This window comes from Vulpes vulpes, chromosome 1 (assembly GCF_048418805.1).
Source record: "Vulpes vulpes isolate BD-2025 chromosome 1, VulVul3, whole genome shotgun sequence".
In the NCBI taxonomy this organism is placed as follows: Eukaryota; Metazoa; Chordata; class Mammalia; order Carnivora; family Canidae; genus Vulpes; species Vulpes vulpes.
The window spans coordinates 184,351,668-184,370,300 of record NC_132780.1 but is presented as its reverse complement, the minus strand read 5'-3'; the positions used below and the strand labels follow the sequence as shown (position 1 = coordinate 184,370,300).

General features: G+C 38.5%; 1 protein-coding gene and 1 long non-coding RNA gene across 5 annotated transcripts in view; one reads left to right on the top strand and one right to left on the bottom strand.

The window, feature by feature from the left end:
• Nucleotides 1–522: 522 nt before the first annotated feature.
• Nucleotides 523–11,748, bottom strand: LOC140595501 (uncharacterized). Of its 2 annotated transcripts, none has more exons than XR_011997177.1 (2): nucleotides 11,618–11,748; nucleotides 523–3,332 (listed from the first exon to the last, which is right to left on the bottom strand). It is a non-coding gene; the product is annotated as an uncharacterized lncRNA (long non-coding RNA). The 2 variants fall into 2 exon arrangements; XR_011997178.1 differs by lacking the exon at nucleotides 11,618–11,748 and adding an exon at nucleotides 10,490–11,476.
• Nucleotides 11,749–11,860: 112 nt separating this feature from the next.
• MMS22L (MMS22 like, DNA repair protein) overlaps nucleotides 11,861–18,633 on the top strand; it is a 128,486-nt gene continuing 121,713 nt past the window's right edge. Inside the window, exons 1-6 of one of the 3 annotated variants that reach the window (XM_072737713.1) lie at nucleotides 11,861–11,974; nucleotides 12,578–12,758; nucleotides 13,809–13,934; nucleotides 15,872–15,921; nucleotides 17,588–17,675; nucleotides 17,772–17,949. In XM_072737713.1, coding sequence (XP_072593814.1) covers nucleotides 12,595–12,758; nucleotides 13,809–13,934; nucleotides 15,872–15,921; nucleotides 17,588–17,675; nucleotides 17,772–17,949 — 606 coding nt within the window. In that variant the 5' untranslated portion in view covers nucleotides 11,861–11,974; nucleotides 12,578–12,594. Of the gene's footprint in view, nucleotides 12,172–12,512; nucleotides 12,759–13,808; nucleotides 13,935–15,871; nucleotides 15,922–17,587; nucleotides 17,676–17,771; nucleotides 17,950–18,633 lie in introns of those variants that run through there. The other 2 variants (XM_072737720.1, XM_026002910.2) reach the window with 2 other exon arrangements.

Here is an 18,633-nt window from a genome sequence, read left to right as displayed (position 1 = left end):
CTAACCCAAGTGGCATATGCAAAGGGTAGACCCAAACAGCAGAACGGATGCTTTGAAAACTGAAAAGATATTCATCCACAAAAATTAACAGTTTGAACCTAGCTGGACTATTGCTTCCCAAAACCCGCAAGCCTCTTCCCAAAACAAAACATTATTTGAAGTATTCTAATGGAATTCCAGTCTCAGAAAAATGAAATTGTAGAGGATATAATTAAAACTACTGAACATGAAAAGAATCAGCAAATCTGACCAAATTTCAAGGGAAAATATAACCAACAGAGGTCAATCCTGCAATGACCACATATAAGTAAAATTATCAGACAAGACATTAAAGGAGCTATCACAGCTATACCTAGTATATGTTTTAGGTTCAGTTTCTGACCACTACAATAAAGTGAATATTGCAATAAAGTGAGTCAGATGAATTTTTTGGCTTCTAATGCATATCAAAGTTATGTTTACACTAAACTTATTCTATTAAGTGTGCAATAGCATCATGTCTTTAAAAAACAACATATACACTTTAATTTAAAAAACTTTATTGCTAAACAATGCTAACCACCATCTGAGCTTTTTAATAAATTGTAATCTTGCTGGTGGAAAATCTTGTCTTGATGTTGACAGCTGATCAGACTGGTGGTTGCTGAAGGTTGGGGTGGCTCTGACAATTTCTTAAAATAGACAACAATGTAGTTTTCTTTATTGATTAACTCTTTCACAAATGATTTCTCTGTAGCACGTGATGCTGTTTGATAGCATTTTACTCACAGGAAGAACTTTTTATCAAAATCGGTGTCAGTCCTCTCAAACCCTGCTAATGCTTATTCAGCTAAGTTTGTGTAATACTCTAAAGTCTTTATTGTCATTTCAACAACTTTCACAGCATCTTCATGAGGAGTAGATTCATCTCAAGAAACTGCTCTCTTTGTTCATCCATCAGAAGGAACTCCTTACCCATTCAAGTTTTACCATAAGATTGCAGCAAATTAGTCCCATCTTCAGGCTCCACTACTAATTCCAGTTCTTTGCTGTTGCTACCACATCTGCAGTGACTTTCTCCACTGGAGTCTTAAATCCCTCCAATTCAATCATGAGGATTGGAATCAACTTCTTTCAAGCTCCTATTATTACTGATATTTTGATCTCTTCCCATGAATCATGAATGTTCTTAATGGCTTCTAGAATGGTGAAAGTTTTCCATTTACTTTACAAAGATATATCAGAGGAATCACGATCTATGGCAGCTAGGGCCTTACAAAATGTATTTCTTAAATAATAAAATTGAAAGCCAAAATTACTACTTGATCCACAGGTTGCAGAGTAGATGTTGTGTTAAAAGGCATAAAAGCAGCCTTAATCTCACTATACATCTCTATCACAGCTCTTGAGTGACCAGGTGCATTGTCCGTGACCAGTAATATTTTGAAAGGAATCTTTTTCTGAGTACTAGGTCTCAACAGTAGGCTTAAAATACTCAGTAAACCATATTGGAAATAGATGTGCTTCATTCAGGCTTTGTTTTTCCATTATAGCGCACAAGTAGAATAGATTTTGCATAATTCTTAAGGATTTTCAGAATGGCAAATGAACACTGGCTTCAACTTAAAGTCACCAGCTGCATTAGCCCCTAACAGGATAGTCAGCCTGTCCTTTGAAGCTTTGAAGCCTTGAAACCAAGCATTGATTTAATCTCCTAGCTATCAAAGTCCTAGATGGCATCTTCTTCCAACAGAAGGCTGTTTCATCTACATTGAAAATCTATTGTTTAGTGTAACCATCTTCATTAATTATCTTAATTAGATCTTCCGGATAACTTACTGCAGCTTCTTTTTTTTTTTTTTTTAATTTTTTTTTTTAAATTTTATTTATTTATGATAGTCACAGAGAGAGAGAGAGAGAGAGAGGCAGAGACACAGGCAGAGGGAGAAGCAGGCTCCATGCACCGGGAGCCCGATGTGGGATTCGATCCCGGCTCTCCAGGATCGCGCCCTGGGCCAAAGGCAGGCGCCAAACCGCTGCGCCACCCAGGGATCCCAACTTACTGCAGCTTCTACATCAGCTTGTACTTTGTACTTTATAGAAGTGGTACGTTTTGTTTTATATATATATATAAATTTATATGTTTTTTATTGGAGTTCGATACGTCAACATGTAATACCCAGTGCTCATCTCATCAAGTGCCCTCCTCAGTGCCTGTTACCCAGTCACTCCATTCCCCCACCCACCTTCCCTTCCACTATCCCTTGTTCATTTCCCAGAATTAGGAGTCTCTCATGTTTTGTCATCCTCTCTAAATTTTCCCACTCATTTTCTCTCCTTTCCCTATTTTTTATATTCCCCATGAGTGAAACCATATAATGATTGTCCTTCTGACTTACTTCATTCAGCATAATACATTCCAGTTCCATCCATGTTGAAGCAAATGGTGGGAATTTGTTGTTTCTAATGGCTGAGTAATATTCCATTGCATATATATATACACATGCACCACATTAGAAGCTGTATTTTGTACTTTGTTGTTGTACTTTGGACTTTGATGTTATAGAGATGGCTCCTTTCCTTAAACTTCATGAAGCAAAGCAATCTCTGCTAGCTTCAAATTTTTCTTCTACAGCATCTTCACCTCTCTCAGTCCTCATAGAATTGGAGAGAATTGGAGATAATTGGGGCCTTGTTCTGGATTAGGCTTTGGTTTAAGGAAATGTTGTAGCTGGTTTAATCTTCTAAATAGACCACCAGTTCTGGCTCTCCCCGTTCCCAAATCTGTGCCTTAGAAAATCCATAAGATTCAGCTTCTGAAAATCATTAAAGTAGAGTAGAGATTAATATGCAAGAAGTTTACTAAGGAGTTCTCTTGGGAATCACCCGTGGAAGGAAGGGGGGGAAAAGGAGTACAGGGCAGAGGGAGATGTTGAGCTGCAATGTAATTTCCATGAGGCTTCAGCCAACTGATGGGAGCTCGGAAGCTGAGATAACCCTTCACAGTTATCCCAACTTAAGTCAGGAGGAGGGAAGATTGGGCATTTATACCTTCATGCCATTGCCATTGGATATCAGATGCACCGATTTGGGTAAGCTGGCTCTCTTTACTCAAAGCAATTTTGAAAAGAGCTGATAGCCCAGAGTTGACAGCAGCACTTCAGCAGTTAGGGGAAAAGAAATCTTTTATCCTGGAAGGAGTATCTGGGTGACACACCAGAGTATCCTATACCCTGACTCTTAAAGTACTTTTCTGCTCTGGCACTCTTTGAGTCTTAGAATGGTGGCATCTTAAGGATTAGCCAGAAAACATTGCAAAGTAAAAAAATTAAAGAGTCTTCATCACTCACTTCCTGAAAAAAAAAAAAAAGAAATAGAAAATTAAAGAAGATACTGGGTGGGGGTAGAAAGTGTGTTGCAGGGACATATTAAAACACTTTTACTTATAATTTCTGGTTTTCAGAGGGAAAAATCTTTGAGCTCCAAGGAAATTGATGCCTTTAAGTAAACATTATACAACAAACCTATTAATATCATTCAAGGGTTAACAGGTTTTTTTTTCAATAAAGGGCCAAGTAGCAAATAGTTTAGGCTTTGTGATCCATACACTCTTAGTTGCAACCCTCAACTCTGAAGCTGTAGGGAAAAAGTAACCACAGACAATATGTTAACTAATGGGTATTTCTGAGTTTCAATAAAACTTAGAAAACCTGATGGCAGGCCAGATGTGGCCCATGGACTATAGTTTGCTGATATAACTAGTGTAACTGAATGACATTCCATGCAAACCCTAGAATAAATGCATAACTTTCACATGAAAGGGGATTAAACTGTTTTCTTGTTAAGCCACTTCTATGCTGAAATTTTGTCACTTGTAGCTGAACCCAACCCAAATTATTATAGAAATTTACTTTAGATCAAGTGATCATAGAAGGCTTCAATGAAAAAAAAAAAATTAAAAAAAAAAAAAAAAAAAAAAGAAGGCTTCAATGAGAGGGAAATGTTTTAGGCTCTATAATTTAGCACTATGAGAAAATAAAACCAATGGGTATTTGCCAGGACAATTGCTAGTTGTCCCTCATATTCATATCAACCTGTCCCCTAATTTTAGTTAGAATAGATTGCCCTTCCCAGCTTGTCTAGCTTGTTAGCGAGATGTGACACAGCTAAACTAAGAACAAGGAAGTACCAAAGTGGGTCAGAAACTAGGTGAAATGCCTAGGCACATCTGAAGGTGGACATTATGGTTTCCAAAATATGGCCTGTGATGCTATATGTAAACGTATGTAGTATGAGCAACTTCTAGAATTCCGTTTAGGGGCTTACATGTCCTTTTCCCTTTTTTTCTTTCCAGACAGCTAGAATATACATGTGCTGGCCACAGCAAAAGCAGCCTTCATGAACCAAGAGGTGAACTTGCAATAGAGGCCACACATTATAGAGACACAAGATTTAAAGCTCTGGAGATCCTGCTACCATGCGACACCACCAGGTCTAGACTGATTCTATGACTCTCATGTGAGAGGGAAAGATTATTTTTCTTATTAAGCCATAGTTATTTTGAGTTTTATATCATTTGCAGCTTTACCCAACTCAGGCTATTACAAAAATTTGCACTGAAATAAAGGGTCAACAGAAATCTTAGCTAAAATCTCAAGGATAAAAAGGAGCCAGGCCTAGAAAAGGCAAGAGAAAAAAAAAAAAGTTATGGCATAAGGCAGAGTTTGCACAAACATTTTGAGGCAGGAAAGAATGTGTGAGAACTGAAAGGGCAATGTGGTTAATTTGCAAAAGAAATAGAGAGTGGTACAAGATAAGACTGTGGACATAAGGGGTCAAAACAGAAACATGAGGAGTTTAGATTTCATTCTAACTATAGATGGAGGCCACTTAAGGATTTTAAGCAAGGAAGAGTTTTGATCCAATTTGTAACTCCTCTTGGCAACTGCAGATGACTGCTCCTTAACACCCAATTTCCAGTGACCTTCCAGTCTCTTCCTCTTGATGTCACCTCAGTCAGGAGGACTCAGCTTGGACAAGCTTCCTCTTAAGACTCCTCAGGTCTGGCTACCTCCCTCAGGACCCAAACACTGTTTACCCACCCCAGTGGCAATACAGCACACTCTCTCTATGGCTCTCTCTCCTTGCCCTAACACTACAAGCCACTCCAGCCAACCTTTTGCCTTTAGATTTGTCAGCACAGAGACTGGGATCCCCTGCTTCAAATGCCAGGGGATACATATGAATCTTTGAAAGTGGTTCTCAGCAGTTCCCTTCCCTTGCCTTAGTAAAAGTACAGGCTTCCACATGTAGTCTCTAAAGAAACCCCCACTCGTGAAACTCTAACTGCTAGTGAATTTTTTTTTAAACAAAGACTAAAATTAAATGATCAGCTAATGCTGATAAAAACAAATTTGGGCCATCTTCTTTGTAATAATGATCTAGCGTCTCAGAATATGGCATACCTTACAATAATTTTTCTCATATTGTTGCCTCAGCTGAAACTCCATGGCTAAGAAAGTGCAATTATAACATCTTTCAAAAAGATTTCCCCCCAAAAGATTGTTAATAGCTGAACACCTGATACAATATTTTATTCATTTAGTCAGAAGTACTTTTAAGGACCTACTTAGTATATGCAGGTACTATCCTAAACACTAAGAACATAATAATGGACAAATTTCAAGTGAATAATCTAGTAAGGAGACAGATATGGCCACAATTATTCTGTTACAGTATGTAATATATATATATGTATTATGTATATTATATATATTACATATATAGTGTGTGTGTATAAGGTATGTGTTGGGGTGCCTGGGTGGCTCCGTCAGTTAAGCATTTGCCTTTGCCTCAGATCATGATTCCAGTGTCCTGAAATCAAGCCTTGCATCAGACTCTCTGCTTGGCAAGGAGTCCACTTCTCCCTCCCCCTGCTCTTATGCTTTCACTTGCTTTCTCTTTTTCTCCCTCTCAAATAAATAAAATCTAAAAAAAAAAAAAAAAAATTACATTATATGACATGAAAATCTATTCCACAAATGTTTAGGAAATAGTAGAGCACCCGTACAATCTTCAGTAATCAGACTAGAATACTGCCAATTAGGGAAACTTACCCAAGCATCGGTGTTCAGAGTTTTTATTGGAGCTCCATTATATAGGCATGATCAAATCATTACCCATGTGGTTGATCTCAGTATCCAGGTTGACTGATATTGCATGACCCAAAACCCCACCCTAAATCACGCTGTTGGTCTTTTGGATGAGGCCAGGTCCACCCTAAATCCATACTGTCAGATTATCCAGGATGACCCAAGGCCCCCAGGCAAAAAGACACTCTCATCACACAAAACATTCCAAAGCTTATTTAGAGATGCTTTCCATAAACCAAGGGCAAAGGACAAATCCCTGTCTAGACAAGGTTAAATTCTATGTAATCCTAATCGGTTAGGCTTTGTCATTTCAAGATGCAACTGGGGAAAAAATCCATTTCCCAAGCTCACTCACACTGGTTATCAGGATTCATTTCCTTGTGAACTATTAGACTGAGGGCCACAGTTCCTCACTGGCTGTTGGCCAGAACGTGCCCTCAGTTTTTGACATATAGTCTTCCCTACTATGGCAGTTTACTTCCTTAAAGTAAACAAGTTGAGAAAGCAAGAGGGAAAAAGTGACATTGAGAGAGAGTGTGAGCAAAACGGAACTCAGTCTTTTATAACCTAATCATAGAAGTGATATGCCATCAATTTTTGCCTTATTCTTTTCATTATTAGCAAGTCATTAGGTTTAGTCCACACTTAAGTGGAAATGATTACACAAAGGCATGAATACAGGCAGCAGAGATTCTTGGGGGCCATGTTAGAAACTGCCTACCTTGGTGGGCTTCAAGAAAAAGGGCAAGGGAGAGGGAGAGATTGAAGGTAAAAAGAAGAGGGATAATTGATCAATCAAGCTTCAGGAGGCAAAAAGAAATAAAATGAGAGCATATGCAGGAGGCGATGATAGTAAATGTACAGAAAAATGAATGAGGATCAATAATGAAATTTCCTTGGGTCCAGATGTTTAAGGTCCCCATAGGGTATACTATTAATGACCCAATGCACACAACACCTGCAGGAGAATTCCTTTTATGATACAGAAAAGTTGCTCCTTCTCAAGTAACTAAATCTTCCCATCACTGCTGAAATAGTCATTTAAATCATGATATCTATGTTCCAAGCAGCACTTGGAACATTAGTTCATTATCTCTTGCACATAATTAGTGTAATAAAATATTGTGAGTTGATAGAAAGTCAACTGAAGGTGGGTTGTATACACACTGGCAATAGATAGTTCATAGAGAAAACCTAATATTTTCATAACTGAGTTAGCTCTCTTAGCGTATCCTCAATGATGGCCAACTGTATACTAAGATCATTAGAGCTGTATTATAATTTTGGTCAGATTTTACCAAAATGCTAAATCCAATTCCAGACTTATAAGTAGTAACTATAAAGGCAATGTGACTGTCGGTTTCATTTAAGGTATGAGGAAATGGTCTTAAACTTTAAATAAGATTTCAATTAAAATGGTGATAACACTTCTGAAATTAACCTTTGGGATATATTAGATTCAATTGAATTTATAAAGTTTCCCTATTAAAAATATGACATTGAGTCTGATAACATAGTAGTAATCACATAGAAGATTTATAAATACATTTAAAAGGAAACAGTAAGTCAGAATGGGTTCATTAATACAACATTCAAATTCTATCATATGTCCTCCCCTTCTGAATATTGTTGGGAGAAAATCACAAAACTAAGCTAACTAAACTCTTAATTTTTCATCATAAATCTCAAATAGTCACTCAACACCCCCAGACATTCTTACTGCACTTTCCTAGTAAATACACTTTTTTACTTACTAATAATGATGAGGACACATCTTTTCTCTCCCCAAATCTCTAACAACCGCTCTCTTCTCCTACCTCCAGTTGATATGCCACAGAAAAAATAGATTAAATATCTTTTTTTTTTAGTTTTAAGGATTTCTCTACATAAATATGTCATCTAAGAATGATAGCAGTCTTTACTCCTCCTTTTCTATCTCTTTCATTCTCATACCTTATTGGATTGGTTACCTCCAGCTGAATAGAAGTACAGAAAGTAGACATCATTGCCTTATTCCCAGTCTTCTGGAAAAAGCATTCATTTTCATGATTTCAATAGTAGGTTTGCCATCGTTGCCATTTATCAGGTTAAGGAAATTTTCTTTCATTCCTGATTTGCCAAGTTTTTATCATAAATATTAAATTTTTCAAGTGATTTTTTTTCTGAGGATTGAGGTGATGTTGATAGAATGAACTACTCCAATTTTGTTTAGAAATTTGAACCAACCCTGCATTCTCAAGATGAACTTGATTTTCTTAGTATATGTCATTCTTTTTTATATATATATTGCCGGATTTTATTTGGGAAATTTTCTGTCTTCATGTGAATGATATTGGGTTATAATTTTCTTTGTGAAGCTTGCATATAATTTTGGACACATTATATGAGTTTTGAAGTATTTCATCTTTTTCTATCTTTTGGAAGAATTAGTAGAGAACTGATATTATTCTTTCCTTAAATGTTTGGGAGAATTCAACAGTAAAGCCACCTGGTCCTGGAATTTTAAGAACTGTGTGTACGTGTGTGTGGTGTGTGTGGTGTGTGTGTGTGTGAGAGAGAGAGGAGTTTTTAAAATAAAGATTAAAATTACTATGATAGAAATAGAACCATTTGAGTTTTCTTTATCTTCTTTAGAGCTTTAGCAGTGGGTATCTATCAAAGAATTTGTTCATTTCATCTGTTTCCTGGCATAAAAATGTTAATATCCTCATAATGTCTATAGATCTGTAGTGATGACATATCTTAATTCCTGATATGGGTAATTTATATTTTCTATCTCTTTTTTTGCTTGATCAGGCTGGCTAAAGAGTGTATCAATTATACTGCTCTTTTCAAAGAACAAAAATTTTCTTTTTCCTTCCTTCCTTCCTTCCTTCCTTCCTTCTTTAAAGTGGGTTCCACATCTAGCATGGAGCCCAAGATGGGGCCTAAACTCATGATCCCAAGTTCAAGACCTGAGCTGAGATCAAAAGTTGGATACCAATCCACTGAGCCACCCAGATCCCCTTCAAAGAGCCATCTTCTGATTGCATTTATTTCCTCTATTCTTCTGTTTCATTCCATTTATTTTTCCACTTTATTATTTCCTTCATTTTGCTTGACTTGGTTTTGTTTGGCTTGGGTTTTTTTCTAGTTTCCTAAGACAGAAATTTAAATCATTGAACTTTTTTATCTAAGGTAAGCTTTTAAAATCATAAATTCTAATGTGCTTTCATTTTCATTTAATTCAAAATATTTTCTCATTTTCCTAGTGATTCTCTGATCCATGGGCTAATTAGAAGTGCTACTTAATATTCAAATATGTAGAGATTTCTTTCAGATATCTGTTATTGGTTTCTAGTTTAATTCCATTGTGGTGGACAACAACATACTTTGTACAGTTTCAGTCCTTTAAAGTTGATAAAATTTGATTTCTGGCAAAGAATACAGTCTACCTTAGTGTTCCATCTGCACTTGTAAAGAGTGTATTCTGCTATTGTCAGGTTGAGTCACCTATAAATACACCATTAGGTCAAGTTTGTTAGTAGTGCTGTTCAAGTCTATACTAATTTTCTCTCTACTGGTTCCACCAACTACGAGAGAGAAGTGTTGAAGTCTGTAACTAATTATTGAGTATTTCTCCTATAATTAATAATATTTGTCCCTTTATGTATATTAAAGCTCTGTTATACGTTTAGTATTACTATGTCTTCTTGATAAAATTTACCCTTTTCTGTCAGAATCACTCTCTACCTTTCTTCAGCCAGGGCTCTATCCTAGGAGCCTGAAATTTATAGATTACATCTTTGCTCTCTGTTCTTAGGTTGGTTTTAGCCAATGAAAACCACCAGTTGGACACTGAAGTGTGGAGGGAAAATGGTTCGAATACTTAATCCTTCCAGCCGGGGGATCCCTGGGTGGCGCAGTGGTTTGGCGCCTGCCTTTGGCCCAGGGCGCGATCCTGGAGACCCCGGATCGAATCCCACATCGGGCTGCTGGCACGTGGAGCCTGTTTCTCCCTCTGCCTATGTCTCTGGCTCGCTCTCTCTCTCTCTCTCTCTCTCTGTGACTATCATAAGTAAATTTAAAAAAATAAAAATTAAAAAAAAAAATCCTTCCAGCCGGTTTCTGCTGGGTTGTGGGTTGGCAGTAGATACTTTCCTCTATGAAAGGTACCATAGGTGGCTATCAGGTAGGTAGCTGTCTCCTGTAGCGGTAAGTCTCCTTGGCCTCTGGTAATCCGTCTTTCTCCAAACCTCTTAGGCCTACGTGTGATAATGACTCTCTGATTAGTTCTGTTTTATGATTACTCTTTGTTTTCTAGTAACCCTGTCCATATCTTTATACATGACCCTTTTTCATTAAGCATCTTTAATTACCTCTCTTCAGGATGCTGTTAACTTGCCAGGGATTCTTGCTGAAATGCATTACAGTATTAGCTTACATGATTTACAGGGAATTTATTTGGTTCTTCCCATTCTACTGACTGGTTCAACCAAGTTGAGCATTCAACAGGCCCTTGAAAAAAAGGAAAAAGGGGTCTATCTGAACGTTTTGATTAGAGGAAGAGATAATGACTCTCTGCCAGCCCAGGTCTCCTAAACAGTGCCAGGGTCCTATATTCTCTTACATACACACTATTTCCTACGGATTGTTGTAGATGAGGCTATGCGTCATGGTCGAACTCCACATGGTGCCTAAAAAGAGCTGCAGTGGTGGCTAGGAAGGCATCAAATCTTAGGGCACATCATCTGAACACAATGGACATAGCGCCCATCACAGGAGCCCTACGTTGTAGTCAGGGATCATATTGTGTTTTTCTTCCCACCTCACCCCATTTCTTAGAAAATGGGCAGTATTTAGTTTGAAAGGAGGAATTATGACAGGTTCTCTGTATAGGCATTAAACACAGGACAAACTCTTCTGGAGGGATGGGCAATGCCGAGTACACAAAATTACAGCAGATTCGGAAGAGCAGTTGGTAACGTTTCTCCTGAATCTGAAGTCCGTGACACGCTTAAATGTGTCATCTCCGATTTGGATCGGAAAACCTCCTGAGTAGATCTTAAGGAAAACTTTTTTTTAAAGATAAAAATGCTGCCCATGGTGGGGGCAGCCCGGGTGGCTCAGCGGTTTAGCGCCCGCCTTCAGCCCAGGGCGTGACCCCGGGGTCCTGGGATCGAGTCCCACGTCGGGCTCCCTGCATGGAGCCTGCCCCTCTCTCTCTCTGGGTCTCTCATGAATGAATACATACGTGAATGAGTAAATAAAATCTTAAAAAAAAAATATGTTGCACATGAGCTGTACCTCAGATGTACCGTAAATGAGAGGAGCGACGGTTTTATACCAACAGCGAGGGGGACTCTGACTTACTCAGCGCTCCTCTACACTGGCCTCGTCCACAGAGCGTGAACAACAGGCATCCTCGATCCTAACAAAACAGTTGCCGGCACCAGCGCGGCCACGAGAGGCGACGGCGCGGCTCTGCGTGTTAACCAGGTACCCACTTCGAGCTCGCTGGAGCAAAACTCTCTCCTCGGGGTCCAGCCCACGGGAACTCCAGCTGTCGCCAGGCCTTGCTCACCTCAGCCTCCAGTTTCGCTTCCCCGGGAGGCCCCGCCTTCCAGCCGAACTGACCAATTAAAGCTCCTCACACAGCGGGGAGGAAAGAAAAAAAAAAGCGCCTCTCGCGAGAACCTGCGGAGTGCCGGCGGTTCCCGCGGAGACCTCGCGAGCGGAGCCCCGGGGGCGGGCTGCGCCGTGGCCCCGCCCCTCGGGAGCGCGGGCGCGCGGTGGCGGGAATTTCGCCGGTGCCTGACGGAGAGCTCGCAGACGCCGGGGTTGGAGTCCCAGAGGGGGTGTAGGTACGCGGTGCACCAAGCGGGGGGCTCCCGGGCGCGCGGGACACGGGCCCCCTTGGGCCTGCAGAGTGGGGACCTGGCGGGACTGGCCTCCCCGCCCGGAGGACTGAAGACTGCTGCGGGGCCGTCCCTGAGCCCCACCTCGGGCTGTGCGCCGGGGCGTTTCCGCCGCGCTGCTCTAGGGAAGGAAACGGGCTTCGGTACGTTTCGGTAACGTTGTGGGTGGAGGCGGGTCGGGACCCGGAGCCGGGTGGGTCCTGCCCACTTTGCTTTCCTCTTGGCGCCGTCCGGGCTGCGGGATCCGACCTGGATGTGGCGGATGTGAAGTTCCTGCCACAGCCAGTCGGGGGTGCATTCTGCCTAAGTTCTGTCGGCCTTAGCATCAGGGTGTGGGGTGGGGACAGTCGTTGAGCAATCGGCTTCTCGGGCGTTTTTTTGTTTGTTTGTTTGTTTTGTTTTGTTTGTTTGTGTGTGTGTGTGTGTGTGTGTGTGTGCTGGGATGACTTTTTGAGAACTTTGAAGTCTCTTGGCCCGCCCCGCCTCCTGGAATCTAACCACAGTGTCTTTGGAGTCTTGGATGATAATCACGAACCCCACACATTTCAGGGCAGAAAAAGTGAATCATGGAAAACTGTTCCGCTGCGTCGACGTTCCTGACCGACAGCTTGGAACTGGAGCTGGGGACAGAATGGTGCAAACCCCCTTGCTTTTCTTGCGGTTTTGACAACAGAGCAGGAGGAAATCATTTTTCTGGAGAGTCCTACCTTTCCAGCGGAGCCCTTAAACGGTAGGTAAAAAAAAAAAAAAAAAAAAAAGTCGGAGATTTTGTTTTTCCCTTCTCAAATTTTTCACCAGCTAGGAATGTTGTTTTATGATTTCAATCCGCTCGAGCCGGCGTTCAAGCCATGCATTTGTATGTGGGCTTAGTGTGTAACGTGGGTGCAGGCTCTGAGTTCTGTTGTTGGTTGCCTGGTTAGAGCTTACCTAAAAGGTTTTTGGATATTGAGCAGAACTTCCTGCTACCAGATGTTTTCTTATTTCAATGCCACCGAGCTTTGGGTAGAAAGCTGGCTACTAATTTCCCTTTTACTTAAAGTGAATTCTGAACCTGGCTGGCCTTTTTGAAGTGGTATATCCTTCTAAAACATGAAATAATATTCTGGAGCTTCTCGATGATTCTCAGGTTAGACATACACATTGTTTTGTTGCCCTAGTGTTTCTAATCCTGTGTGCCTATACAGATTTATTTTCGTTTTAACTTTTTAATAAATACACCATATTGCATAAATTCACAGGAATGTTACTCTTCAAAGTTCTTGCCTTGGGCAGATGTACACAAATTGCAGCAAAACTGCAGTTATTAAAATATTTTGGGAATACCTGCCGAGTCAATTTGAGTCAGGAAGGAAACCATTTTTGTTGATTTTATAATTGTACCATGTTTGGGACCTTAAAAGAGATACTCTGATTGTGCTGCCCAGACATGTCCCAGAACAACTTTTAGCTGTTTTAAAAATTAAATGTCCCTTCGAAGGATGAAACTCTTCGACTGAAGACCATAGGCAAAAGTATGTTCCCAGACTTCTTTTTGAGTTTTTCCCCTAAGTCACACTGCTCTTTAGTTACACTTTTTAAAGTCACTGTATATAACTGAATTTTCATACAATCTAAATTTAGTATTCCTGAATATGTAAGATACCAAGGCATATTATGACTTTATGACATCATTGTTGACATGTCACATAAAATAACGGATTTATATAATGACAAAAAAGATATGCGAAAGTATGGGATTTAGCGTACTTTTTATGATTTTAAATCAGAGTTTCCATTTCAGATTAATATTGAATCTTGATCCTTTACCAACTAATTTTGAAGAAGATACAGTGGAAATATTTGGCATTCAGTGGGTTACTGAAACAGCATTAGTGAATTCATCAAGAGTTCTCTTTCATTTATTCAGGTATGTTTTGCTTTGTTTTTAACTACCTTTGAGCATAGATGCTATTCAGTTGTGTAAGTTCCATTGCTGGGTGGTTTCTAATAAAGATACTACAAAAGCACCAGTAGAGTTGTTTATATTGCTCTCTCAACTTATCAATAACAACAATCAAGTAGGGACGACTGGGTGGCTCAGTGGTTGAGCATCTGCCTTTGGCTCAGGGTTTTATCCTGGAGTCCCTGGAGTTCCTGCATGGAGCCTGCTTCCCCCTCTGCCTGTGTCTCTGCCCACCCCCCACCCTCACCCCCCTGTGTCTCTCGTGAGTAAATAAGTAAAATCTTTAAAAACAAGAAACAAAAAACAAAACAAAAAACAACAATCAAGTAGTCATGTTTGGAGCAGTGATTTCAGTGAGTTTTTTTTTTTTTTTTTTTTTTTTTAGTGAATCTTCATTTTTTTTTTCAGGCTTTTTATTCTATTTCTGGCATCATTTATTGAAGACAAATATTTAAGGCTTTGAACTATATTACAGTTTTGGAAGAAAACTAAAATACTGCGTTAGTTGAATCATCATAGTCTTTTATTGATTTTTTTAGAGAATGAACTCAGACTTTCCAAAAATCTTTCAGACTGTATAGTAATATGATTAGTTGATATGATTAGCTTAGACATCATTAAAAAATTTTAATGAAATTTTCCAAACATAAACAAATGTAGCAAGAATACCATAATGAACCTTCACATACTTCCTCAGTGGCAATAGACATCAAGATTTTATTTCATTTCCTTCATCTGTCCCTTTTCCTCTTTTTTTTTTTTTGATTAAGTTTTTTTTTTTTTAAGATTTTATTTATTCATAAAAGACGGGGGTGGGGTGGGGCAGAGACACAGCAGAGGGTTCCATGCAGGGAACCCCGATGTGAGACTCGATCCCGGGACTCTAGGATCATGCCCTGGGCCGAAGGCAGGCACTAAACCACTAAGCCACCCAGGGATCCTCTGGGTTAAGTATTTTTAGCAGATTCCAGGCATCCTGTTATCTCACCCTTAAATATTTCAATAAACATTTTCTAAAAATACGAACTTTTAAAAAACATAAACAGTATCTCTATCACGGTTAACAACATTCATTATCATTTAACAAAATACTTACCATTTAAAACCCGGTCCATATTTAGTTTTTACATGGTTTTGAAATGGAATCAGTTGTTAAATTATTATCCGGAAATACATTAAGAATATGTATGTGGTACATTTAAATGAAAATGGAAAGATGGAGAGATTTCTTCTCATCCCCTGAGACCTTGTAAAGGGACACTGTATCAGTGCCTTGTTATGTGTTTTATTGGGAAACAGGTTGAGTGAGTGATTCTCTGCAAACCTGAACATTATAGAATGAGTTGAGTCTTTATTCTGGACATAGGTCATGAAGATGGGTCAATATTTAAAGAGTTGAAAGGCAATTAGGAAGAATGACAAGAGCTTACTTTCAGGTATTGAAGGGGGACATCATAAATATTACTTTCCTTGATAACTCTAGTCTAAGTTATTCTATTCCTTTTCTGAACTTCAGTAGTATAATTGTTCGATACAATTTAACATTTCATTATATAACTGTTAATCTAGGGTTTTTATATAAATATCTTAAATTTTCTGAGAGTATATAAACAATATCTCGTGATAGTAAGGTCTGTGATATTTATAATTATATACACATATATGCAGCTTTTAATAGAGGTTTTTGGAAGATCAGACAAAAAAGCGTGTTTTATCTTTTCTCCATCTTTACTATCTAAAGTTGACCCTGTAATAAACATTCACAAAGTATTTTAAACATTGACAAATGAGAGGTTATGCACATACTAAAGCTATGTAATAGATTTGAAAACATTATCCCTATGATTATTACATGCTTTAAACTTTTACAAAATTAACTTACCTTACGTTTTTTAAATTAGGCAGCAGCTGTACAATTTGGAAACCTTATTACAATCCAACTGTGATTTTGGTAAGTTTTAAATGTTTTTAATGGCAAAAAGGATTGAATTACACATCTGTCTATGATGCATATTGAGATATCATAGTAACATGGAGGAAGAAGCATTAGGTTAGAAGTTCATGATAGTGTTTAGCATTCAGAAAAATACGACACTTAAATTTTGAGATTTATAGTATTTTCTGTATTTGTGATAAAATTGATTTAAAGCTAAACATTTTTTAAGTGAATTAGCAACTTGCTTTGGGAGTGGGAAGTGAGAAAAATTGCCTGAATTCATGCTGCCTTCTTTGCTCTTCTTTCTGTTTGTGTTTGACGTTTAATGAGTTAGTCACTGGGGAGTTTGGTATATGTTAAGGTGGTGAAGGGAATTGAAAGGCAGTGTGTTTTAGTGCAAGCTAACTGCTTCTCCTTTCTGGCAATTGTGCTACAGTGTAGTAATTAGAATCATGGCACTCTGGTCAGCCTGGGTTCCAACCCTATCTGTCAGTCTCATACCAGAGAATAGTTCCCATCTCATTATTGAGTTCTTGTGAGGATTAAGTGATATCATTCAAGTGCTAAGGCTAATATCTGTTATTGGTGATGCTCAGCAACTAAAGATCACCTGGAATACACCTTTGGTCAATGACAGGTTGAGTAACTTACTGATAGAAGAAGGAAGTACACCCATCATGAGGAACAATTGGGGCTTCTCAGTGGAAAGAGAGGGGCTTGTGATAGGGTTTGCACTTGTGCTGGCTGATTTGGAGTAGAGTTTAAGGGGGCCAGGCCTTTTATTTTTGATTGGATGCTGTTAAGAAGCAGGAACAGTGTAATGAATATGTTAATTTTTGTCTAGGAGATAGGGCCAAGAAAGACAGGCTAGGGAAGGTTTTAATTAGTAGCGTAGTAATAGTCATTTTAGCTGCACAAGAGAAATATTTTGTTTTTGTATTTTGTTTGTTTTTCTGTAATTGCATAGTGCCATGTTTCTGTATTCAGACATGATTACAGAGAGATTTTGCTTTTGTCTTCTTTCACCATAATCACAGAGTGGCCTTGTCTGATTTGATTATTTTTGATATATTTTGATAATATTTTTTATATCATATTTTGGGAGGGAACATCATGACCTAGTTGTTAGCAGTCGACTGTCAGGACTGTTTTGTTTTTTCAGTATGTGCTCAGTAAATGTTGAGTATTATTTATCACCTGAGGCTCTGTTTCATGCCAGGTACTGTATAAGGTGACAATGAATCAAAGTGGAAAAACCTGTCGAGTTTATAGTTGGTAGGACATACAGACACATAAGCATAGGATGTGATAGATGGAAAAGTGTAGTAATCGTGGCAAGTATAAGCTGCTGTGGGAGCCACGGGCTGTTTACGTGCCCATCACAGAGTGATGCCACATCTCGGGTCTACAGAGATGAAGTAGAAAATAGGTAGGCAGAAATTTTGAGGACAAGAAGAGTTCCAGATAGAAACAACTGTATAGACCAAATCATCGAGATGTGTTAAAAGTTCAGGCAGCAGGAAGTGCTAATTATTTTTGGTTGGATCAGAATGTATGATAGAGTCATGAATTGGGAAGGGATGAAATCACAAATGAATTGCTACTTGTATGGCTTATAAATGTTTTTTGTCACTGCCCACTAACTATTTAGACTTTGATTAACAATCTGTTTTGGTTTCAGGGAAGATATCAACCCTACACTGCAACGCAGACAGTATTAGGCAGCAGTGTGTGACATTTCTTCATTATGTCAAGGTTTTCATCTTTAGGTAGGATGTCAAATGAATATTTTTATTCCTGCATGAATTTTTGAGTGCAAGTTCATCCAGACTCTAGTTATTTATTGTATCTATCTATTTTTTTAGGTACCTGAAAGTACAAAGTGCTGAGAGTCCTGTTCCTGTCCATCCCTATGAAACTTTGGAGGCACAACTACCCTCTGTGTTGGTTAATGAACTCCACGGATTACTTTTGTATATTGGACATCTATCTGAACTTCCCAGTATTAATCTAGGAGCATTTGTAAATCAAAACCAGATTAAGGTTTGACTTGTTTCATTTAATTATTAAATCATCAGTTTTTTTCTTTGCACAAGGAATATTCATTCATTCAAGAATGAGGGAAACTAGTCAAGAGTGAAGCTCGGGAACCAGATTGCCTGACTGAAATTCTGGCTCCTCTTCTAATTATATGCCATTGGGCAAGGAAAACCTCTTGCCTCCGTCTCCTCATGTGTGTAGTTGGTATATTTTCCTAGTTATTGGGAAAATTAAATAAATTAAAATTAATTAAAGTACCTATAATCTATACTAAATCTATACTAAAGCAGTGATAGCTGTTCTCAATTCTAGTTTATAAGAAAAATTCTAGTTTATAACATGCAAATATGTACAAATTTCAAAGCAAAAAACCTTTATTTTTAAAAATTTGTATCATTTTTCCCATTGATAAAGATTTGGGGAAACCCTAGATTACGTTATAGTAAAATTCAAGATCATCTTATAAAAGTTACACTTTCAAAATCATAGCAGTATTTCTATTCTTAGTAACTTTTGAGACTTTTTTGGAATATGATTAAGATTATTTAAACTATGCTCTTTTTTTCTACCTGTGAAATCATTCCTACTGAAGGTTTGTTTTTTAAAAATTTGTATTGACAGCAAGACCCAGCTTATAGATGTAATTAACAAATTCTCCATAGGAAATGTGAGCTTATATGAATGGCA